This window comes from Rhopilema esculentum, chromosome 8 (assembly GCF_057945365.1).
Source record: "Rhopilema esculentum isolate cy_ngs chromosome 8, ASM5794536v1, whole genome shotgun sequence".
Classification (NCBI taxonomy): Eukaryota; Metazoa; Cnidaria; class Scyphozoa; order Rhizostomeae; family Rhizostomatidae; genus Rhopilema; species Rhopilema esculentum.
Genome location: NC_142822.1, coordinates 1583079 through 1601398, shown reverse-complemented (window position 1 = coordinate 1601398; position 18320 = coordinate 1583079). Strand labels below are relative to the sequence as shown.

Sequence of the window (18320 nt, the reverse complement as noted above, 5' to 3'; positions counted from 1 at the left end):
AGCTCTACTCATACACTTTACTAACTATCAGAAATTATATATTAATTCTAAAACTTCTAATTCAGATGGGCTTAATAATGAGATCACCCTCAAAAGAACAGAAGGCCAAAACTTGAAAAAATTGAATTCAATAAATTTATAAAAAATTTTCTCAGGGACTTTATGAAAAGGGGAGCACTGTCAACCATGAGTTTCTGGAGGCAGGGGACGGTTTGTCTGTTTAGATCATCAAAATGTATAATCATATATATTAACCATAGAAGAAGTTCTGAAACAGCAACACAATAAAAGCAACAAGTTTTCTTTTCATATTTGTCGTAGTTCCTCTCATTGCAAATTCAATATTTCATGTTTGAAGTTAATGAAATTGATAAAAGTGAAACCCGTATCCTTTGCTGGCATCTTAATTGCTCTGAAGCCAAAAGCAATGTAAACCCATGAGTAGATCGAAATATTGTCTGAATTACCAATTTTGTTCATTGCAGTAAATAATCCTTACTGTTAGCGGGGTTTGGCTTTTGCAGGATCTTGTGTGGTAAATCCGAAACGAGGCTTGGCTATTTTCACTTCTTTTGATGTTATGTGCACTGGTTGGATTGATACAGAAAGGCCAATTACGTACGAGGTTGCTCATATCAACAAAGTCTTGACAACAGTTGTCTGCAGACAACACAATTCAACCTGTCGAACCATCTTTCCAATTGGTCCAAATGGTGACATGCCATTGGTGTTGCGTGTTAGAATAATTGACAGTTTAGGAATGTTTACAGAAATTGAACTCTCAGTTCATGTGAGTATTAAGTCATTTCCTGCAGTAAAATTTCATAAACTTGGCATCTGAGGCATTAACAGATATCTCTTTACCAATGGATACCAACGGGTACTTGTTACTGTCCGTTGTACGGAGCTTTTCTTTAATATAAATTTCACTGTATTTCTTAAAAAAGATCTTTGACGTGGATGCAATGCATTGCTTTTGGGGATGTTGAACGCCTTTGAAAGAAAATACAAAGCCGACTTTTAGCAGATAAGACAGTTTTTTTGCTTGGGAAAAGTTAGTCATTTCGATAAAGGGACTCGACTTCATGCAGGTATACAAACCCTAAATTCATGAACCCATATCATATCCTAGCCAATTTTAAAAAGTGGGCGGGTCTATAATTTGCCTTCAATGATACCAACGCAAAATTTTGAAATTGAACCTTACGCTGTTGCTATGAAAACATGTAGCATACTTTTTTGTAGAACATGTTCGCCGTAGTTGCCTATCATTAACAGGAAACTTGCTGGTTTTGTACTAAATCTCTTATTTAATGCAAAAATGGCAACCATGAACTCAAATAACTACGAGGTTTTCTGTAAAAAACGTTGCACATGAGACTCATATATTCAAATATCACTGACGTTCTGTTTTGCTGTCCTCTAGTATGTAAGAGTCACCATTTTAACTTGCATAAATAAGTTTCAGTGTATTTTAATGGCTATGAAAACTCTTCAAAGTTAAAAAACTTATGCAAGCCATAAAGTCGTGTAATTTAAAATTGTTTCTGTTTATCGCCTAAATTTGCTATTGGTATGTGTGTTAGAATCAGGTATTTCTCTGTGGTACTTTTTAACAGAGTAAGAATTGTATCCTTAATGCAGCTATAGCTAAGTTTTGTTATGTTCTTTTACTTAAGGTGATGGTTTCTTACGAACCTTTTCATTTAAGCTACCATTTCTTTTTCTAGATGGATATACCAACATTGACTGTTCTTCAACTGGATTACTTCTTAACGAGAATAGAAAATGCCACTCGCGGGCAGGAAATTGCCCAGTTTATCGGAGCCATGGTATCGGTTTTAGACCACAATGCGGAAGTAAATAGAACATACGAGCAGCTGCAAAAGAAGATTCAGGTATGTACACTTGATCTCAGATTCCAAACATTCGTCTTCATTACCGAATCTTTTTGAGATGTCGTTTTGTTTCTTTGATGATCAGGAATTTCCACTGCTTGATATTTTACTTTCAATGTTTAAAGAGTTGCTGAGAGCCATGTAAAAAATTGAGTTAAAAGAATTGTCCATAAATCCATCTCTGGCTTCTTCTTAATTTTCTTACCTCCTGACGCCTCTACCTTCTCAAAGCTTTTATTGTAACAAAGTTTGATTCAGCCAGTGTGCATTACCATAATTTGGTAAGCATGCTATCAACTGGTTTTGTAGTCTTCGTTCTGTGTTAATGTTTGCTGTAAGACTGTCCTTTTTAGGCATCTACAGACATTTTGCCATTCTAATTGAAATCTAGATAAGTGATAAAAGTGTGCTATTAAACAAGAATTACCATGTTTGTTTACAAACAGTACGTTGGTGGTAATTTCATCTCTACTTCTAATAAACAAATAAAATCGATTTAGGTTAGCTCGACCTTCATGCATAATGCGTGCTTAATTTGCCCTGAATATTTCATAAACCTTTCATCAGTGGCCTTCATCTTCATTATTTTATTTCATAAATAATGTGTAATTTTAGATTCGTGATACAGCTATGAGTCTTCTGTTGAATATGGTCAACACAAGCTCTGATGACGTCATAGCTCCTTTGATCGCCAAATTAGCAGAAGTGCCAAGCGAGCTTCTACAAGAGACTGCTGCCAAAGCTGTTGATGCCATTGGCAAAATGACTACCAAGTTAATAAGTGATCACACCAATGTGCTGTTTAGAGATCTGGTCAGTCGGGGCAAGAGCCTTATTGCCGCCAAGGGCATGGTCATGATGTCCACATCAATCAACCTGGATCCAAATCTAAGAGCCAAGAATGAGTCGAATTTCACAGAGAATCCTCTCAAATGGAATGTAGAAGAGGTATATGCGATACCGTACATTCCTGAATAAGCGAACTCATTCGAATAAGCGCAACCATTCGAATAAGCGCAAATGTTTGTGTAAGCGCGCTAGCTTAAATAAACACACACGTTCAAATAAGCGCACACTCTTGAGCCCACAATGCCTGCCAAAAGTTTTGGAACACTGACATCAATTTCCAAGATCAAAATCAATCATACCCCTCTCCCCTACAGATCAATGATGGTTTACTATCAAACAGGTTAGGATTTTAGGAAGCACTTTCTTTTGCGCTTCTTTCATGATATTTCTCTAATTTATCAACATTGTTTTAGGGGGAAGGGAGCGGAAGCAGTAATTTTTTTCTTCATGAAAGGGATGAAAGATATCAAATGCAGCGTAAATTGCTGGGTGTTCTAGGTACTTTTGGCAGCTATTGTAGTTGTCAATGTGGCGTAGAGTGCGCTGAGTTGACAAAACAGCAGATATTTTTCAATTACAGTCCTAGTATTTTAAGTTAGATATACATAAGTGAACCGGTCTTAATAAGAAAACAAAGAATTAGACCCATACCTATCATGGTCTGCCAAGGATGGTGTTAAGGGCATAGAACATGATTCTCTGAACAAGTAAGTGATACATGAGTCTCTGTCAAATAGGATATGGCAATCCCGTATTTCTTCAACTGACATAAAATTTTAACCCACTTTTGTATATTTGAGACAAAATTGCATCCGTTTTTTCAATATGTGTTTTTATGTAAAGTTTAATCTGTGGATGTAAAGGCACATGGCTGGAATTCTTAATTTTTTTCTTTTGAAAACACTTTATAATTTGGCAATGATTGCATTTTTATGAAAAAAACATAACAACAAGCTCAATATATCTAGAAGAACGTTAGTTTTTTCTGCTTTTTAATCATTGTAAAATATTGTGTCTTAGGCGAAAAGTTTGGTTCTGACTACATTGGCATACTCAAATTCTATGACTGACACAATTCTTGGTCGCATGTCACCTGTAGAGGAAGCAGTTGAAATTCTAACGTCAAACTTGGGCATCGTTCTGAAAAAGGAAGCGGGCTCGACTATGAACCATACAACGGCGAATGGAATCCTCAATGCAAGCATAGTGCTTCCGCCTTTGGATGCACTCAACCTTGATAACAACTTGATTGTTAGCTCAGTGGTAAGTTGTGATCAACTTCGTACTCATGAAATAATCATTTTGTTCAGAAGTGCTCGTTTCACTTGAAACATGACCGAATTTCTTGAGTATTTGGTGCAAAAGAAGCACCGATAAATCCTTCAGAGATTTGAAAATGTCATCATTATCAAGGGTGCCATGTCCCTGCCATGGTACCGTTCATACATTCAATTTTTAATATAGATTCCGTCCTGCTGTTTTCTTTAACGGGTATTCCACAAGCATCCCTCTCTTTTTTCTAGGTCTTTTGTATACTTGATTGGCTTTGTCTGAAATTATTCTGCTTTTAAGAGACAGTTGTTTTGAAAAATTGCTGCTGTTGATGTTGTCATAAAAGGGCAAAGTATTGAATGCTATAGACAATGTCATATAGCTTTGTTAACGTCATTGATCGTAGGTAAGCAAAGGCTTTCAAACGCTCCTCTGCTTGAGCATGCAATAACTAACCTCCGCAAAATAAAAAGGTAGATTTTGTCTCACAGTTTTATAAAACTTTCACTGTTTGTGCTTACTATGATTTTGGAAATGTTGCTGCAAACCATGAGTCTTCAGACTGTTTGAGACATATTCAGCTAATCATACAACCATTTCTAAATTTTATTTTTTCCAGCTAAAGTACACAACATTCAACACATATTTCTGGCACTGGCAAAGCAATTTGATAAAATCTTCGTTAGTTGATTTCCAACTCAAATCAGACTTGTCTCACCTTCAAGTCACAAACACCAAAGAGCCAATCCAGCTTTCAATACCTCGACAAATAAAACAACCGTTTGTTTATGAGCATTGGACATTCAAAGAAAGATACATGGAGGAAAGAAGAAATTTTCATCGTATAAAGATCGAGCATGATAATAGCCTTCATATTGAGTTTAAACCAATGAATTACTGTTTGGATTTTCAAGTATATGTTAAGTATGAACAGAGACCGTCGCGTGACGATTATCTGAGAAACTGGACCTTACCAAGCCTTAGTGGATGCGGTAGTTCGGAGATGCAAGACAACATCAGAGCGAATATATGCTCTATATATCAAGAAATTGCTGGCCAGGCCCTGAGTAATTGGGAAAATGAAATTGAACCGTATTTGAATTGCACATATAGGCAGCTACTAGATGCAAGGATAGATGAAATAATCAAGCCATGTGCGCTGAATCCGTATCGAGTGTTCTTGCTAGACAAGGAAACAAAAAATGGAACTTATTACATTGGTAAGTAAAATTTTAGCTTTTAAAGGTAAAGTAATTTCATTATTCATGTCTATATTTTGAATTAATTTTAAAGCAATTGCAAATTAATCATATCAATTGATAATTAAAGTTCCATGCTTAATTAAATCATCAGGCAAATGTTTTGCTTTATATTTAGATAGGGATCAATTTGGGGTTGAGCCTAATATTTTAGAGACAAAGTTGGGAATAAATTTCTTATTAGGGAAAATCTATGCTCTATTCTGATAATTGGTATAGTTTTCTGATTTTTGCAATAAGCGTGAAAATTGGATTAGCAACTTAGCACTACATAAGAGACTGTTAAACATTGATTTTCATAAAATTGAGCAATATTGACGTGAGAAAATACATCAATGTACTACACTGCATAGAACTTGCATGGAAAACTAACTTTATATGACACTAATTTTAGGATGAACTATTATCTGGAAGGATGTTTATCTGTCCGTTATTAATTGAAAATATTTCACTTATTCCAAATATTAAGTACAATAAATTATAGTAATACACCTTGTTCATTCAACAGGTATTTTTGAAAAGAATGGGACTGTCTCTGGTAACTCGTCAGCTGCACAATTGCTAAACGACACAACCAAATGTCAAATTGCTGATGTTGCCAACGAAACTTCATACTTTATAAGAAGCTTTACATCAAAGTGTCGCTTTTGGGATCCATCAGGTGAAGGAAGCTGGGAATCTTATGGGTGCCAGGTAAGAGGAACATATCTGTGTATATGTTGCACTATAAAGCTGTGTAGAGGTTTTCTAGATTCAATTATACCATGTGCCTTGACAGAATCGAGGGTTAACCGGTAAATAGGCGCTGGATTTGGTAAAATTATCAACCAAACAGTGTAAGTCACAAGAGCATAGTTTTGACTTCGACGAAGCAGTGTTTCTTCATCATGATCAATTATAGTAATGGCAATGTATTGTCTATTTATTTATATCTAGCTTACTAAAGTAGTTTTGAAGACAGAGAAGTAGACGAACAGTGTGCTGGTCTTTCCTCTCGAAATGACTGACTCTTCACAACTCTGACAGTTCTTCGTGACAGGAACTCGATATTCTTGAATCTGTAGCCCGTGATCCTATCCCTAATCATTGAGAATGCGACAATACCTCTTTATTCTTATGCCTGGAATAACAGAAAGTTGTGTCGACTCTCCATACTCTAAGTGAAAGTTGCTAATGGCAGAGATTCCGACCCCATGCTTTTAAATCTGTAAACACTGACTCTAATTGCTGAACCATCCACACACTATAGTGAAGTTTTGTCTCTCTTTCATTCGCTATGGTAGCGATTCTAGTCCCTCTTTCCCTTAAATATACAAGTCAAATTTCTGCAAAGCATTGTAAAATCAAGCTATTCTATAAAGTGAAATCTCCCAGATCTTGTCTTTGGCCATTTCATAGAGCAGCATAGTGATGACTTTACAAATAATAGAGAATTTTTTGATTTTGAATATATACTACCCAAAACAACACCATAAAAGTATTCAAATGTCCGAATTCGCCAAGAATTGTTATCCAATATATGGCCCGGTGTGTACAGACTTTTTCCAAACCATCCACTATCAATTGTCCCTGGTTCTAAAAGCTTAAGAACCAAGCCAAGATTATCTAGGATTTTCTAGTCTGCCAGTGTGAGGGCACCTTTCCACGATTTCGAATACACAATTCTAGCTTTGCGCCTAGAATCAAAACTGTATATTATTTCCATTGTCTGCTCACATATTCGAGCAAAATTGATAAATAATGAAGATTAGTAATTAGATCTAAATGTTTGTTCATATCTTTGTTTTATTCCAAGTATAGAAAATTAAAACTCCAAAATTCTAACTACAGGTGGGACCAAAGTCAAATACTACGGTGATTGAGTGTAACTGCAATCATTTAACATCGTTTGCGAGTGATTTCCTCATTGCTCCGAATCCAATAGACATAGACAAAGTCATAGAAGGATTTAAGAATATTCACGACAACGTTTCTGTGGTTGTCCTCATCTCTTTGCTGCTTGGATTGTACGCCTTGCTCGTGGTTCGTGTCCGAAAAACTGACAAGTTGGATGCTCAAAAGGTAAGATAGTGAATTTTTCAATGTGTTATTTTCATCTTTCTGAAACATAAAAATCTCTGAACATTTATATAAACATTAAGTTGCTATTAAATGATCTTCTAATTACCGTCTCCTTCTCAATAAATTACTTCAATTTGTTTAAGAAGTGAATGAGTCTCTAGGCCACAGGTTTTGTCCTTTTTGTTCCTACTCTTTAAATTTTTCTAAAAGCCCTCTAAATTGAAGTTCTCAAGAAACCAAGCCAATATGCAATGTTCAATTAGTTAACAAACTTGTTTCAAACTGCCATTAAGCTATTCGCGTTCAAGCTTTGGGTTTTTATAATGCAATAAAATCTTCATTTGTTCATTTATCTGTTAAAGCAGCCTTCCATTAGCTATTTGCAAGGTCCTACGATAAATCATCGCCAAAGTGGCAGCTTTGCGATAAGTACTCGGCACACGGGAAACTGCTTTAGTAGCCGAAGTTTACTGCATGATGTGCAAAGAAGGATAAATCAGGAGAATGATTGCTATGAAGAAACTATTTGTTTACTTACAACTATTTGTTTACATTGCAATATTGGAGTCAGCAAAATGAACTGAACCTAGCAAAATTTTGTTACAAAACCTATTTAAGAGGAATAAATCTGCAAATGTTCCAGAAGACTTACTAAAATTCATATTAATTAGAGCACGTTCCTGCAACCAAGGCACTTCTCTCAAAATCTTCTTAACAATTATTAACATCTCTTGAAGAAACAGGACCCCTTAAAGTCTATCAAAATCAACCAATTCATTGTGCCTTAAAGAAGCTATTTAGAACATAAGTCCTTATTTAAGACAGCCAGTTGCATATGATCACCATTTGCTTGTGTATCCAGGTTGGTGTTGTTGCTGTTCAACACACTCATTCAGATAATTATCAGTATCTGATTATCACAGTAACAGGAGCCAGAATCAACGCTGGCACGACAGCAAATGTGTTCTGTTCTTTGAACAGTGGTGATAAAAAGGGGGAAGCGAGGATTCTTCTTGATTTAGAGAAACCAGCATTCCAAAGGGATCAGATAAATGCATTCAAAATCGGCTACGAAGAGTCAGTTGGGGATCTCACCGATATTCGTATATGGCATGACAATGAAGGTGATCATTTTTTGTCTGTCGTTAATTTGACTGCTTTCATGGTAACATAAATCTTCTTATGAGACTTTCAAACTATCTTAAAGGCTTTCTGTTTGATAAAAATACACAGTAATGGCCTATGTTTAGTGGCGTCTATTATCTTCAAGAATCTTTTTTGCTTCTTTTTTGCTATCTAAGACCTTTTGAGCTACTTTATCAATTTTAGTCTTAGTCTGGGAACTGTGTTGTTACCCTGAAATACTTGCATTGTTGCCCTCAACGTTTCACGGTATTACATGTAACCATTTTCGATGTAGGTCTAAACCATTTATGTTATTTCAAACAGGTGCAAGCCCTGGATGGTACCTCAGTCGTGTTTATATTGAAGACCTACAAACAAACAAAACGTACACTTTCATTTGTGAGCAGTGGTTGGCAGTTGAACTTGAAGATGGGCTTATTGACCGATCAATTGGAACTGCTGATCAAGACGATCATAAAGTCTTTTCACATATTTTCACAACAAAAACAGCCAAAGACTTCAGTGACCAGCATCTGTGGTTGTCAGTTCTCCTAAAGCGACCTCATGATACCTTCACACGTGTGCAACGTATAACTTGTTGCCTTGCAATGTTATGTTTGACCATGCTTGCAAGTGCAATGTTCTTTCAACTTGGTAACAATTCAAAATACCTATGGAAAATCGGTTCGCTGGTCATAGACTACAAAGGCATTATAATTGGAATACAATCCGCCTTGGTCGTTATTCCAGTCAGTTCAATGCTTGTGGCCATTTTCAAGAATGCAGAAAGTATTCAGATGTACAAAGCACGCAGAAAAGCTAGAAAGCTGACTGGAGAAAAATCAAAGCGAAGGAAGTGTTTGCCATTTGGCTTCTTGATAATTGCCTGGTTTCTTGCAGTCGTCACAATTTTGGGTTGCGTTGTTGTTGTTCTGTTCTACAGCATGCAGTGGGGAAATGAGAAGTCGACACAATTTGTTGTTTCGATTTTAACCGGCTTTTTCCAGTCAGCATTCGTGTTCCAGCCGCTGAAATTAATCCTGTTTGCTGTTCTCATCGCAGCAATTTTCAAACGAAATCAAGATGAGGGCAACACCCTTGAAATGTATAAATTTTCATCCAATATACAAACCATAGATTTATCAAAGGGTGACGTCATTGGAATTCCTAACTTGGAGCCGAGGTATACCTACATTTCATCATACATTTTCTCCTGGATGAGGTATATACGTATCTGTTGCCTCATATTCAGTACTTTGGATAAGAAATATAAAGCAATTTAGCAACCTTAGGCTGAGAAAAGTGTCAAATTGACCCCTTTCTAGGATCAATTTTTAAATGATTTTATAAACAGAGAAGTTGCTTAATATTCGTTATTGAGGAAACATTAAAGAGATAATATTATGAATCGGAAAATTTTTTATCTTGCCGATACAAGCTGTGTTATTACAGTTTTGATGTTCGAATGCAAAAGCGGTTTTAGGGGCTGCGGGGCACGGGGCCAAAAACATCTGCGGGGCCATTGTTCTTTATAATTTCTATCTTTTTTCTTAGATGTAGGGCCCGTTTTAGCTACCATAAAGGCGGGGCCTGGGGCCATAGCCCCCTGAGCCCCCCTTAAAACCGCCACTGTTCAAACGTCTCTTAAAGACTCAAGTTTAGGAATTCTTCATTATGGCTGAATGCTTTTTTAGGTCATTGACTCAAGAAGAGTTAAAATACGCGCGGAAGAAGAGGCGGATGGAATTGCGTTTGAGGATATTTCTCCAGGACTTCATATCTTACGTAATATTCTTAATGTTTCTTGCATTTGTGGCTCGTGGGTATCGCGATACTGATGGATATTACTTTAGCAAAGCCTTGACAGATGACGTTGTCCACCAGCATTTTGAACATGTGAGTCTATTTAGTTTTACTGTATTGCTGTATTGGGTGTCTCGCTTATAGATTGTTACTTAGGACACACCGAAGAGGCAAAGATTAAAAATACAATTTCATTCATTCTATTCCATATGTTTAAGGAGAATAGCTCTTCGGTAATACTTATCTAAATAATAAACAGACCCTTCACTATAAAAACGTACAAAAATTATATTATGGAAAATTTAAATTCAATTTATGCGTACTTTTACAAAACACTTTCTTTAAAAAAGGTATCTATGAATTAGCAGCATCATTATTGTATTTATTTACCAATTATACAACAATACATAAATCCTTCATAATTCTATAAGAAGATTAGCAAGTACTACGTTGTACGGCTAAGCATACATTGTCCATTTGAATGTCGTAAAGTTTTTACTTTTAATACTATTCTCCAATTTATACAAGAGGCTAAGAAATTTCAATCCAATAATACGAAAAAAAAATCCGAAAAATAAATCCGCAAATCCAACAAAGATTTAGCATTAGTTTTAATTGAAGACCAAAATTAATTTTGGGTGTGCATTATTTTATAAAAGCCAAATATTAGTTGAATGTTTTAAGGTGTCATAATTTTTGCCACCACCTTTGGCAAATACTTCATATTCAGTTGCAATCGATATTTCAAAACCAGATAATACTTGGCTTGAATATAATAACCCTTATATGCTGCTCATTTACTTGTTATTTTTATGTCGCGTTTCATATTCTGATAATTTTTCAGATCAAAGATGTTCCCGGTCTTTGGAGTTGGGTGCAGAACCACTTTATCCCTGCCATTTACACACAAGAATGGTACAATGGCGACAACTTTAGCGATTTCAAAATGACAAATAACCAGGAGGCATACCGGATTGGCTTGGCAAGAATCCGACAAGTGCGGGTCAGAAAAAGTGCGTAGATTTTTTTCAAGATTTTTCAACAAGTCCGTATGAATCAACTTAAATATAAAGCTATTTTGAACTTTCCTAATTCATGGAAATCTTAGAGGGAAATTTTGAGACAACTTTCTTCGAAAAGGATTCCTCTTTACCTGAGTATAGAAGATCCACCGATATTGTTTTTATGCGTCTACTTAAAAGTATAAGTACCAATATGATTAGATTATGGTATTTATGTAGAACATTGAACTTTTGATGAAAAGAAACAAGGATAATTTTGAGGAAGACAAATAAGGCAAAGCTTAATCCGGAGACAGGTTGAAGCGGGTTGATGTATATTCGCAACCCTGATGATGTATAATCATATGTGTTGCTTTATCATTTTACATTTTTGATGTTTTACCAAAAATTACCATAATACTTTGGCAAACATAGTTGACAGGCTGGAAGTTTTCTTTACAACAGTATAAGCTGTTCCTTTAAAAAAATCTAGGCTCCTGCCTGTTGTTTAAGAAAATGCATTGTGTCTAAAGAAAAGTGATTTTTCTAGAGGCACATTTCTGCAGTTGTTATCTATGCGAAATGCTTTTAGAGAAATTTATTCTTTATTTTGTCCTAGATACATGCATCTTACCCAATGATGTCAAAGGCATTGTGCACGTGTGCAATGCACCATACAGCTTTGACGCTAATGAAGAAGGTGACTATGATGTTGGTTGGGGAAATAAATCAACAGTTGGAAGCTCTTTGAGACGAAGGAGGTCTGTGGCTGAAAAAGGCGAGGAGAACGCACCTAATGTCGATGATCTTTTGCACAAACCATACTTGTTTGAAACTGTTGGTAAGATACTTCCACTTTGGGATCAAGATAGTATGGAACATAACAGGCATGAGAAAACGCTCGAGTTAGAAGCCGAATATAGGAGTGAAAGGCACAAGGATGAAGACAGAGATCAGGAGAGATCGGACACACATGAAAGCTTCTCTGCTGAAGATACCTTTGTTTTTGAAGACAAAACAGCATTTGAAGTCGATACGCTAGAAAACACCGAACGGTTTTCCTCCCTTTCGCAAAAGGACTTTGTTCATGTAGAACTCATGAACCAACAGACTGGAGATCATGAGAGTGATGCGGCTACAGAGAAAACGTTGGTTAGAAAACGAAGAGCGTTGAAGTTCAAAATCAATCGTAAAACAATCCCCTCCACGTCATCCATATCTCATCCGAATGAGATCAATATTGATTCGCAATATCTCCTTCCCAATGGGAGAGTAAAGCCAAACAAGCAGCACTGGTTGTACCATGACATGAGCGAGTTGAGAGGTTTTCCATACACCGGACACACGGCAACGTATAGCGGAGGAGGCTATGTAGCCTCGCTTGCAACTGACATCGATTATGCGCGGGCCACTGCCATGGCACTCGAGCAGGATACATGGATCGACTCTTTTACACGAGCAGTGTTTTTTGAGTTTTCCGTTTACAATGCAAACCTGAATCTATTTGCGACTGGTTTTGTGATCGCGGAGGTGCTTCCAACTGGAAATGTGCTACCAAGCTCTAGCGTGAAAGTTTTTAAGCTTTATCGCTATGTTGGGACGTTTGGAAAGCTTGTGATGGCGAGTGAAATAATACTTGTGCTGTGTATGATTTTCTTCATTTACAAAGAATGCAGGCTTTGGTACAGAATTGGCCGCGATTACTTGAAGCAGTTTTGGAGTTGGGTTGAGATTACTATCGCCATTGCGTTGTTCGCTGCCTTAATTTTACGGGCATTCAGCTGGTATGAGGCCGATAAAAATCTAATACTCTTTCGCAAAGATCCTGAGAAATTCATCAGCTTCAACTACACCGTTGTTGCCGACGAAGCGTTGCTTGTTTCCATAACAGTTATATGTTTTGCAGCCACCATAAAAATGCTGAAACTCCTTGCCTTCTTCCCCACCATTGTCGTTCTGCAAAAGACTCTTCGCTTATGTTTGAATCCTCTGATCAACTATGCCCTGCCATTTTTTGTGGTCTTTTGCGGCTTTGGCGCACTTGGTCATCTGTTGTTCCACGAAACGACCCTTTTCTCAAGCTACGTCAAAACTGCGGAGACACAGCTCCTGATGTTGATTGGTGGGTCCGTTTTCAACATACTACAGGAAGCCAATGTAGTATTCGGGCCAATATTTTTCGTGCTGTTTGCCGCCTTTGAAACGTGTATCATGCTGAATATATTCCTTTCCATAATAAACGAAGGCATAAATCATTCCGCCGATTGGAACAAGGAAACAAGAGGAGACGAATTCGTAGAGTATGTAGAGCAGCGTGCCTCTGACATGCTGAATGCGTTTTCATTGTCGCTAAAAGAAACAGCGGCCGTTATCAACCTTGGAAGCCGCCGTCGAACGCGCCTAATTGAGGTGGGCGAGACTGTAGAGGATGAGAAAGAACAACTCTTAAAGGAAGATTTATCGTGCGAGAATCTTTCGCAAATGCCAAGCAAACGAAACGATATAATGGACAATCACGACCTCATATTGCGCAGACTGGAAAACAAGATTTGCGAGAACTTTGAAATGGAGAAGGACGATGCAAAATACATGTTGAATTTTATTGCTGCAATAAAGTCACACAAAAAAGTTCCGAAGAAGAACAAACACCCAAAAATGTTGAAGGTTTAGAGAAACCTGGTCTTAGGGAAAAGAAACATTTAGCAGGCACTTTTTAAGAAGATGTCCGTTAGGGATAGGTGCCCATTATTGGGAGATGTTCGTTAGGGATAGGTGCCCATTATTGGGAGATGTTCGTTAGTGATAGGTGCCCATTATTGGGAGATGTCCGTTAGGGATAGGTGCCCATTATTGGGAGATGTTCGTTAGTGATAGGTGCCCATCGTATGATAAAACATGAAGCATTTATTATCTCTTCTCAAATCGTGCGGTAATTTAGTTCTTCAACATTCTATATATGAAGTCTTTTATAACGGCACATTCCACGGTACATCCAACCTTTAAGTAAAGCATTGCGACATGCAACAGACTTTATAAGGGAAGATCGCTAAATTTTTGCATTGAAGAAATATAACAAAAGTGTTTTATATCAATTTATATCCACTTAACACGAGTTCCTGTAAATCGTAAAATGTAAAGTTTATTTCAAGCCCTAAAGCATGAGGAAAACTATATATTTACCTCAGTAGGAGGGCATACCATTAGGACCTTGCTCTTTTCTACGCTCCAAATTCTAAATGAAGTCTAAAAAACATAGACTTTTAAATTCCATTTAATCTGTTTCTGTCAAAACGTGTATTAACATCGACAGGCAAACCACTTATTTTTTTGTTGGATGCCTACTGCATATTTTAAATACTTGTTGGATACCTACCGCATATTGTAACTCCGACGACGAATAGATTACTATAATAGAGCTTTAATTTTAATTTACATAGAAAGTTTTATGATAAACAAAGATAACAGAGAAAGACACTTTGTTTCCGCTCTTTACTTATTTTGCCATCCAAGACTTTCAGCTATCCTAAAAAGGCCTAATTTGCTGGCGACATACCCCATTCTTGGGACCGTGTGTGATGTTGGAGGAATTTTAGTCTTATTTAAGTTTTTGTGACCAGGGTTTTTCCCGCTTTATATGAAGCAAGTAAACATTTAGAAGGTCTCTTACCTAATACCTAGAAAATACCTAATATTGGAAAATCTTATCGTGATGTGCTTTGAGTATAGCATGTCCTTTATTAATAGGACCAAAGTAATAACATATACTATTTCCCTACAGTTTAGTAAACTCTTTTTATCAATAGAAGATCACTATTGACACTTAAGCTGGCTTTGCTACTAAACTTGAATTGCTGGGAAACATAGAATATAAAACGGCGCTACGCATGCGATTAAGCCTACGATGAAGCAACGGCTTGATGCTCTTTACATAAAGATTTATCGTTATTTACAGCGAACGACTTACTTTACATCACATAAATAATTTAGCATTCAAAAGTTCCTATCTAATAGTTAAAAAACACAACCCATTCAATATTCATTTCTACAGCTGCTTTCTTTACTATATACCTAGAATAACAAATGCTATAACTTTCATCAATCTATTAATCTAAATGCTCTTTCATTATTAAATATATTCCCTGTCTATCTCAACATTATCGTATACAGTATTTACTAAACGGAAGGGGTTGATGACCTAGTTGATTCTCTTCACACTAACGAGACATATACATTCAACAATGAAACTTGGTTCCTAAATCTCGAGTATCTAGGCTCAAGATTTTGAATTCCTACTTATCAAGCGTGCTTTCATTTCGAAGAGGTTTGAGACCTGTTTTCTTATTCTATGAAAATTCCTGTTTTTCAAAGAAACTCTTTTCTCCTTCATTTTTCTCCTGTCCCTTACTAAAGATCCTTTTACTCTTTGTAAAACTTCCAAACGATTTTTAGCTCTTTTATCTGCCTCTTCATCCCTTAATACACTATCATTTTTCACAATTACCATTTCTGTTTCTTTATCTGCATTTTCAATATTTCCTACTTCCTTAATTTCATCCTCATCGGGTTTATTTTTTATTGCCCAGTTGCCACTCTCTGTTTTAAAAAATATCATTTTCAAAGACTCTGGTCTGCTAACAGTGGCAGTTTCCCTGAAACGAACTTGTTTTCGTACACTAAATTTAGTTATAGAAGTACAGTTTGCTTTGGGGGAACTTGGTTTGTAAATTTTCCCTGAAAAATGTTTCACACTGACAATATCTTGACATTTTTGAATTGCCCTTGTTTTTGAAATTTTTTGCATTCCAGCTTTTGGTGAAACTGCAAAGGGTTGGGAATTCTTTGAAATATTCTTATTTGCCTGGCTTTGCATAGAGCCACAAAGTTCAGAATTTAGTGGAGATTTTTGATATTTTTGTGAGGCATTTGCTACATACAAACTTGACGAAGGGGCTTTATAGATACAAGATTCTTTTTTGCTTTGCTTAACTGAACCGCCTTTGGTGAGGCATTTCTTTGAAACTCGATATGTGGAATTATTTTTTAAGATACCTACATTTTGACGTTCGCAGCTTTTAGGGGCAGCCTCGTTTCTGACTTCCTTATTCTTAGCAACTATAGCGTCGTGTTTTTGTTCTGTACTTAATGCTTTAAGATTTTCTGCTGTTTTAAAAGAGCTAGTTTCAAAAACTCTCGGCTCAAAGATTTTGCCCAATTCTATTGCTTTCTCTGTGCATTTTTCTGCGCTGTTTTGAGTTATTAAAGCTGAAACTTTGGATTTTTCGAAAACTGTTTGGAATTTTGGCGTTTCGAGTCCGAAAAATAAGTTTGATTTGTTTTCCAGCCAAGCTCTTACGTAATTATTCCGATCTAAATTATTGCCTGTATGGTTATTTTCAATTGCAAAAGTCTCAAATTCTTCTAAATTATCTTGTTTCAATTTTTTATTGGAACTCTCCTCAACATTACCTGTTGTGTTGGCTCTGCCTGTGAAAAGATTTGTCAAAACATTTGTGGCAACCTCGTCTTCTCTTTTACGTTTGACCCCCTTGATTCCAGTCTCCAGATATGGAGCTTGAAAAGACGGGTCGACGGGTTGGTTCACAGCTAAAAGACGATCAAACTTGAAAGGACAAATCTTGAAAAGTCCCCCACCATACTGCATTGCAACATCAAATTCTTCGTTTCCACTCAAACTGCAGATTTGCAGATGATCACAAAGCTCTTTCTTCATTCGTTCGAAAGATCTTATGTTCTTTTCTGCATCAATAGTTGAGAGGTCCAGAAGAAGTTTGATCTCATTGCTAAGAGGCGTGTAGCACGTCGGATTCTGTTGGTGAGAATTTTCAGGATATTTATACAGGCAATACAGTTTGAAAGTGACGACGTCGAATACATTTTGGCATCATTGATAATGAAGCGATTTTTAACCGATGGAAAGGTTTACTACAGGCAAGGAAATCCATGTGAACTAACCTTTGCTAGATTTTCAATGGTATATAGCATAAGGTCCAACGATTTTACCGTCTCTTTAAGCATTTGACCAATATTTTCTAGCATGGTGCACGCATTATCATCATCAACCTAAAGAAAGAAATTATCAGTAAGGGCAGATTTTTTCAATTCTTCAACCATGTGCATATGTTTTGATAACGGATTCTTCAGAAGCATTGAGCCTGTATGTTTTACGTGAATACATCATATACTTTAAAAGCAAATATAATTTAAAAAATTGCTTGAATTATCTTAGCGTAGTTTTCTGTTTCAAAATTCTATCGGAATTCGCTTAGAATGTTAGAGGTGTAAGATGAAAAGATCAGAGACATTTTGATGCAATTTACATTGTCATATATATGTCTAAAATTCCTTTTGTATGAAAAAAATGTACCCGAGACATTTTCTACCTGATAAGTAAACAAACCTTCCCAAATTGTTTGTTTTTCATTTTGTTATCGATCCAGCACAGGGAAAAAGGAGTTTTGTAGTAGATGTTATAGCACCGGGTACAGAAAGGGGGAAGTTGATATCCATGGATCTAAATAGGTACAAATCACGATCGTGAAATTAATCGATGTGGAGCCTATCATTTAGACACAAAATTTTGTTTGAAGATTTCTGACAAAAAGGTTTTATTTCTTACCAAGGCATTGACATTGATGAGATCCTTCACGCAGTCATTGGCAAGAGTTTTCAACTAAAAGGAAACACTGATGAATTAAAAAACAAAATACTACGATGTTCTATATATGAACTTGAGACAGTTAGTTGCTGCCAAGTTTATGTATCATTGACAAAAGTATACATATTGTTACGGACTAGCAGTCAACATTTTCTAACCAAAGTAATTATTCTTGAAATATTCAACCAGAAAGACAGCGAAATTGTATTACCAGAAGCAGACCATTACGAAGGCACAAATCTTTGTTATTTCGTTATATAAATTACAAAATAAAGCAATAGGTTTCTTCATATCCAATTTTGTACCAAATTTTGTACTATGTACCAATAAAGGACCAATTGCTGATGAAAAACTTCTAGATTGCCGGCTTTGGCTT

General features: G+C 36.3%; 1 protein-coding gene across 1 annotated transcript in view; it reads left to right on the top strand.

Annotated features, from left to right (window-relative positions):
• The window catches only part of LOC135694617 (uncharacterized), a 45842-nt gene extending 31878 nt beyond the window's left edge, over window positions 1–13964 (top strand). The window contains exons 33-44 of the mRNA XM_065213436.2: window positions 525–790; window positions 1731–1898; window positions 2514–2846; window positions 3768–4010; window positions 4639–5239; window positions 5787–5971; window positions 7109–7339; window positions 8202–8463; window positions 8789–9647; window positions 10159–10360; window positions 11112–11280; window positions 11888–13964. Coding sequence (XP_065069508.2) covers window positions 525–790; window positions 1731–1898; window positions 2514–2846; window positions 3768–4010; window positions 4639–5239; window positions 5787–5971; window positions 7109–7339; window positions 8202–8463; window positions 8789–9647; window positions 10159–10360; window positions 11112–11280; window positions 11888–13938 — 5570 coding nt within the window. The 3' untranslated portion in view covers window positions 13939–13964. The remainder of the gene's footprint in view (window positions 1–524; window positions 791–1730; window positions 1899–2513; window positions 2847–3767; window positions 4011–4638; window positions 5240–5786; window positions 5972–7108; window positions 7340–8201; window positions 8464–8788; window positions 9648–10158; window positions 10361–11111; window positions 11281–11887) is intronic.
• Window positions 13965–18320: the final 4356 nt, after the last annotated feature.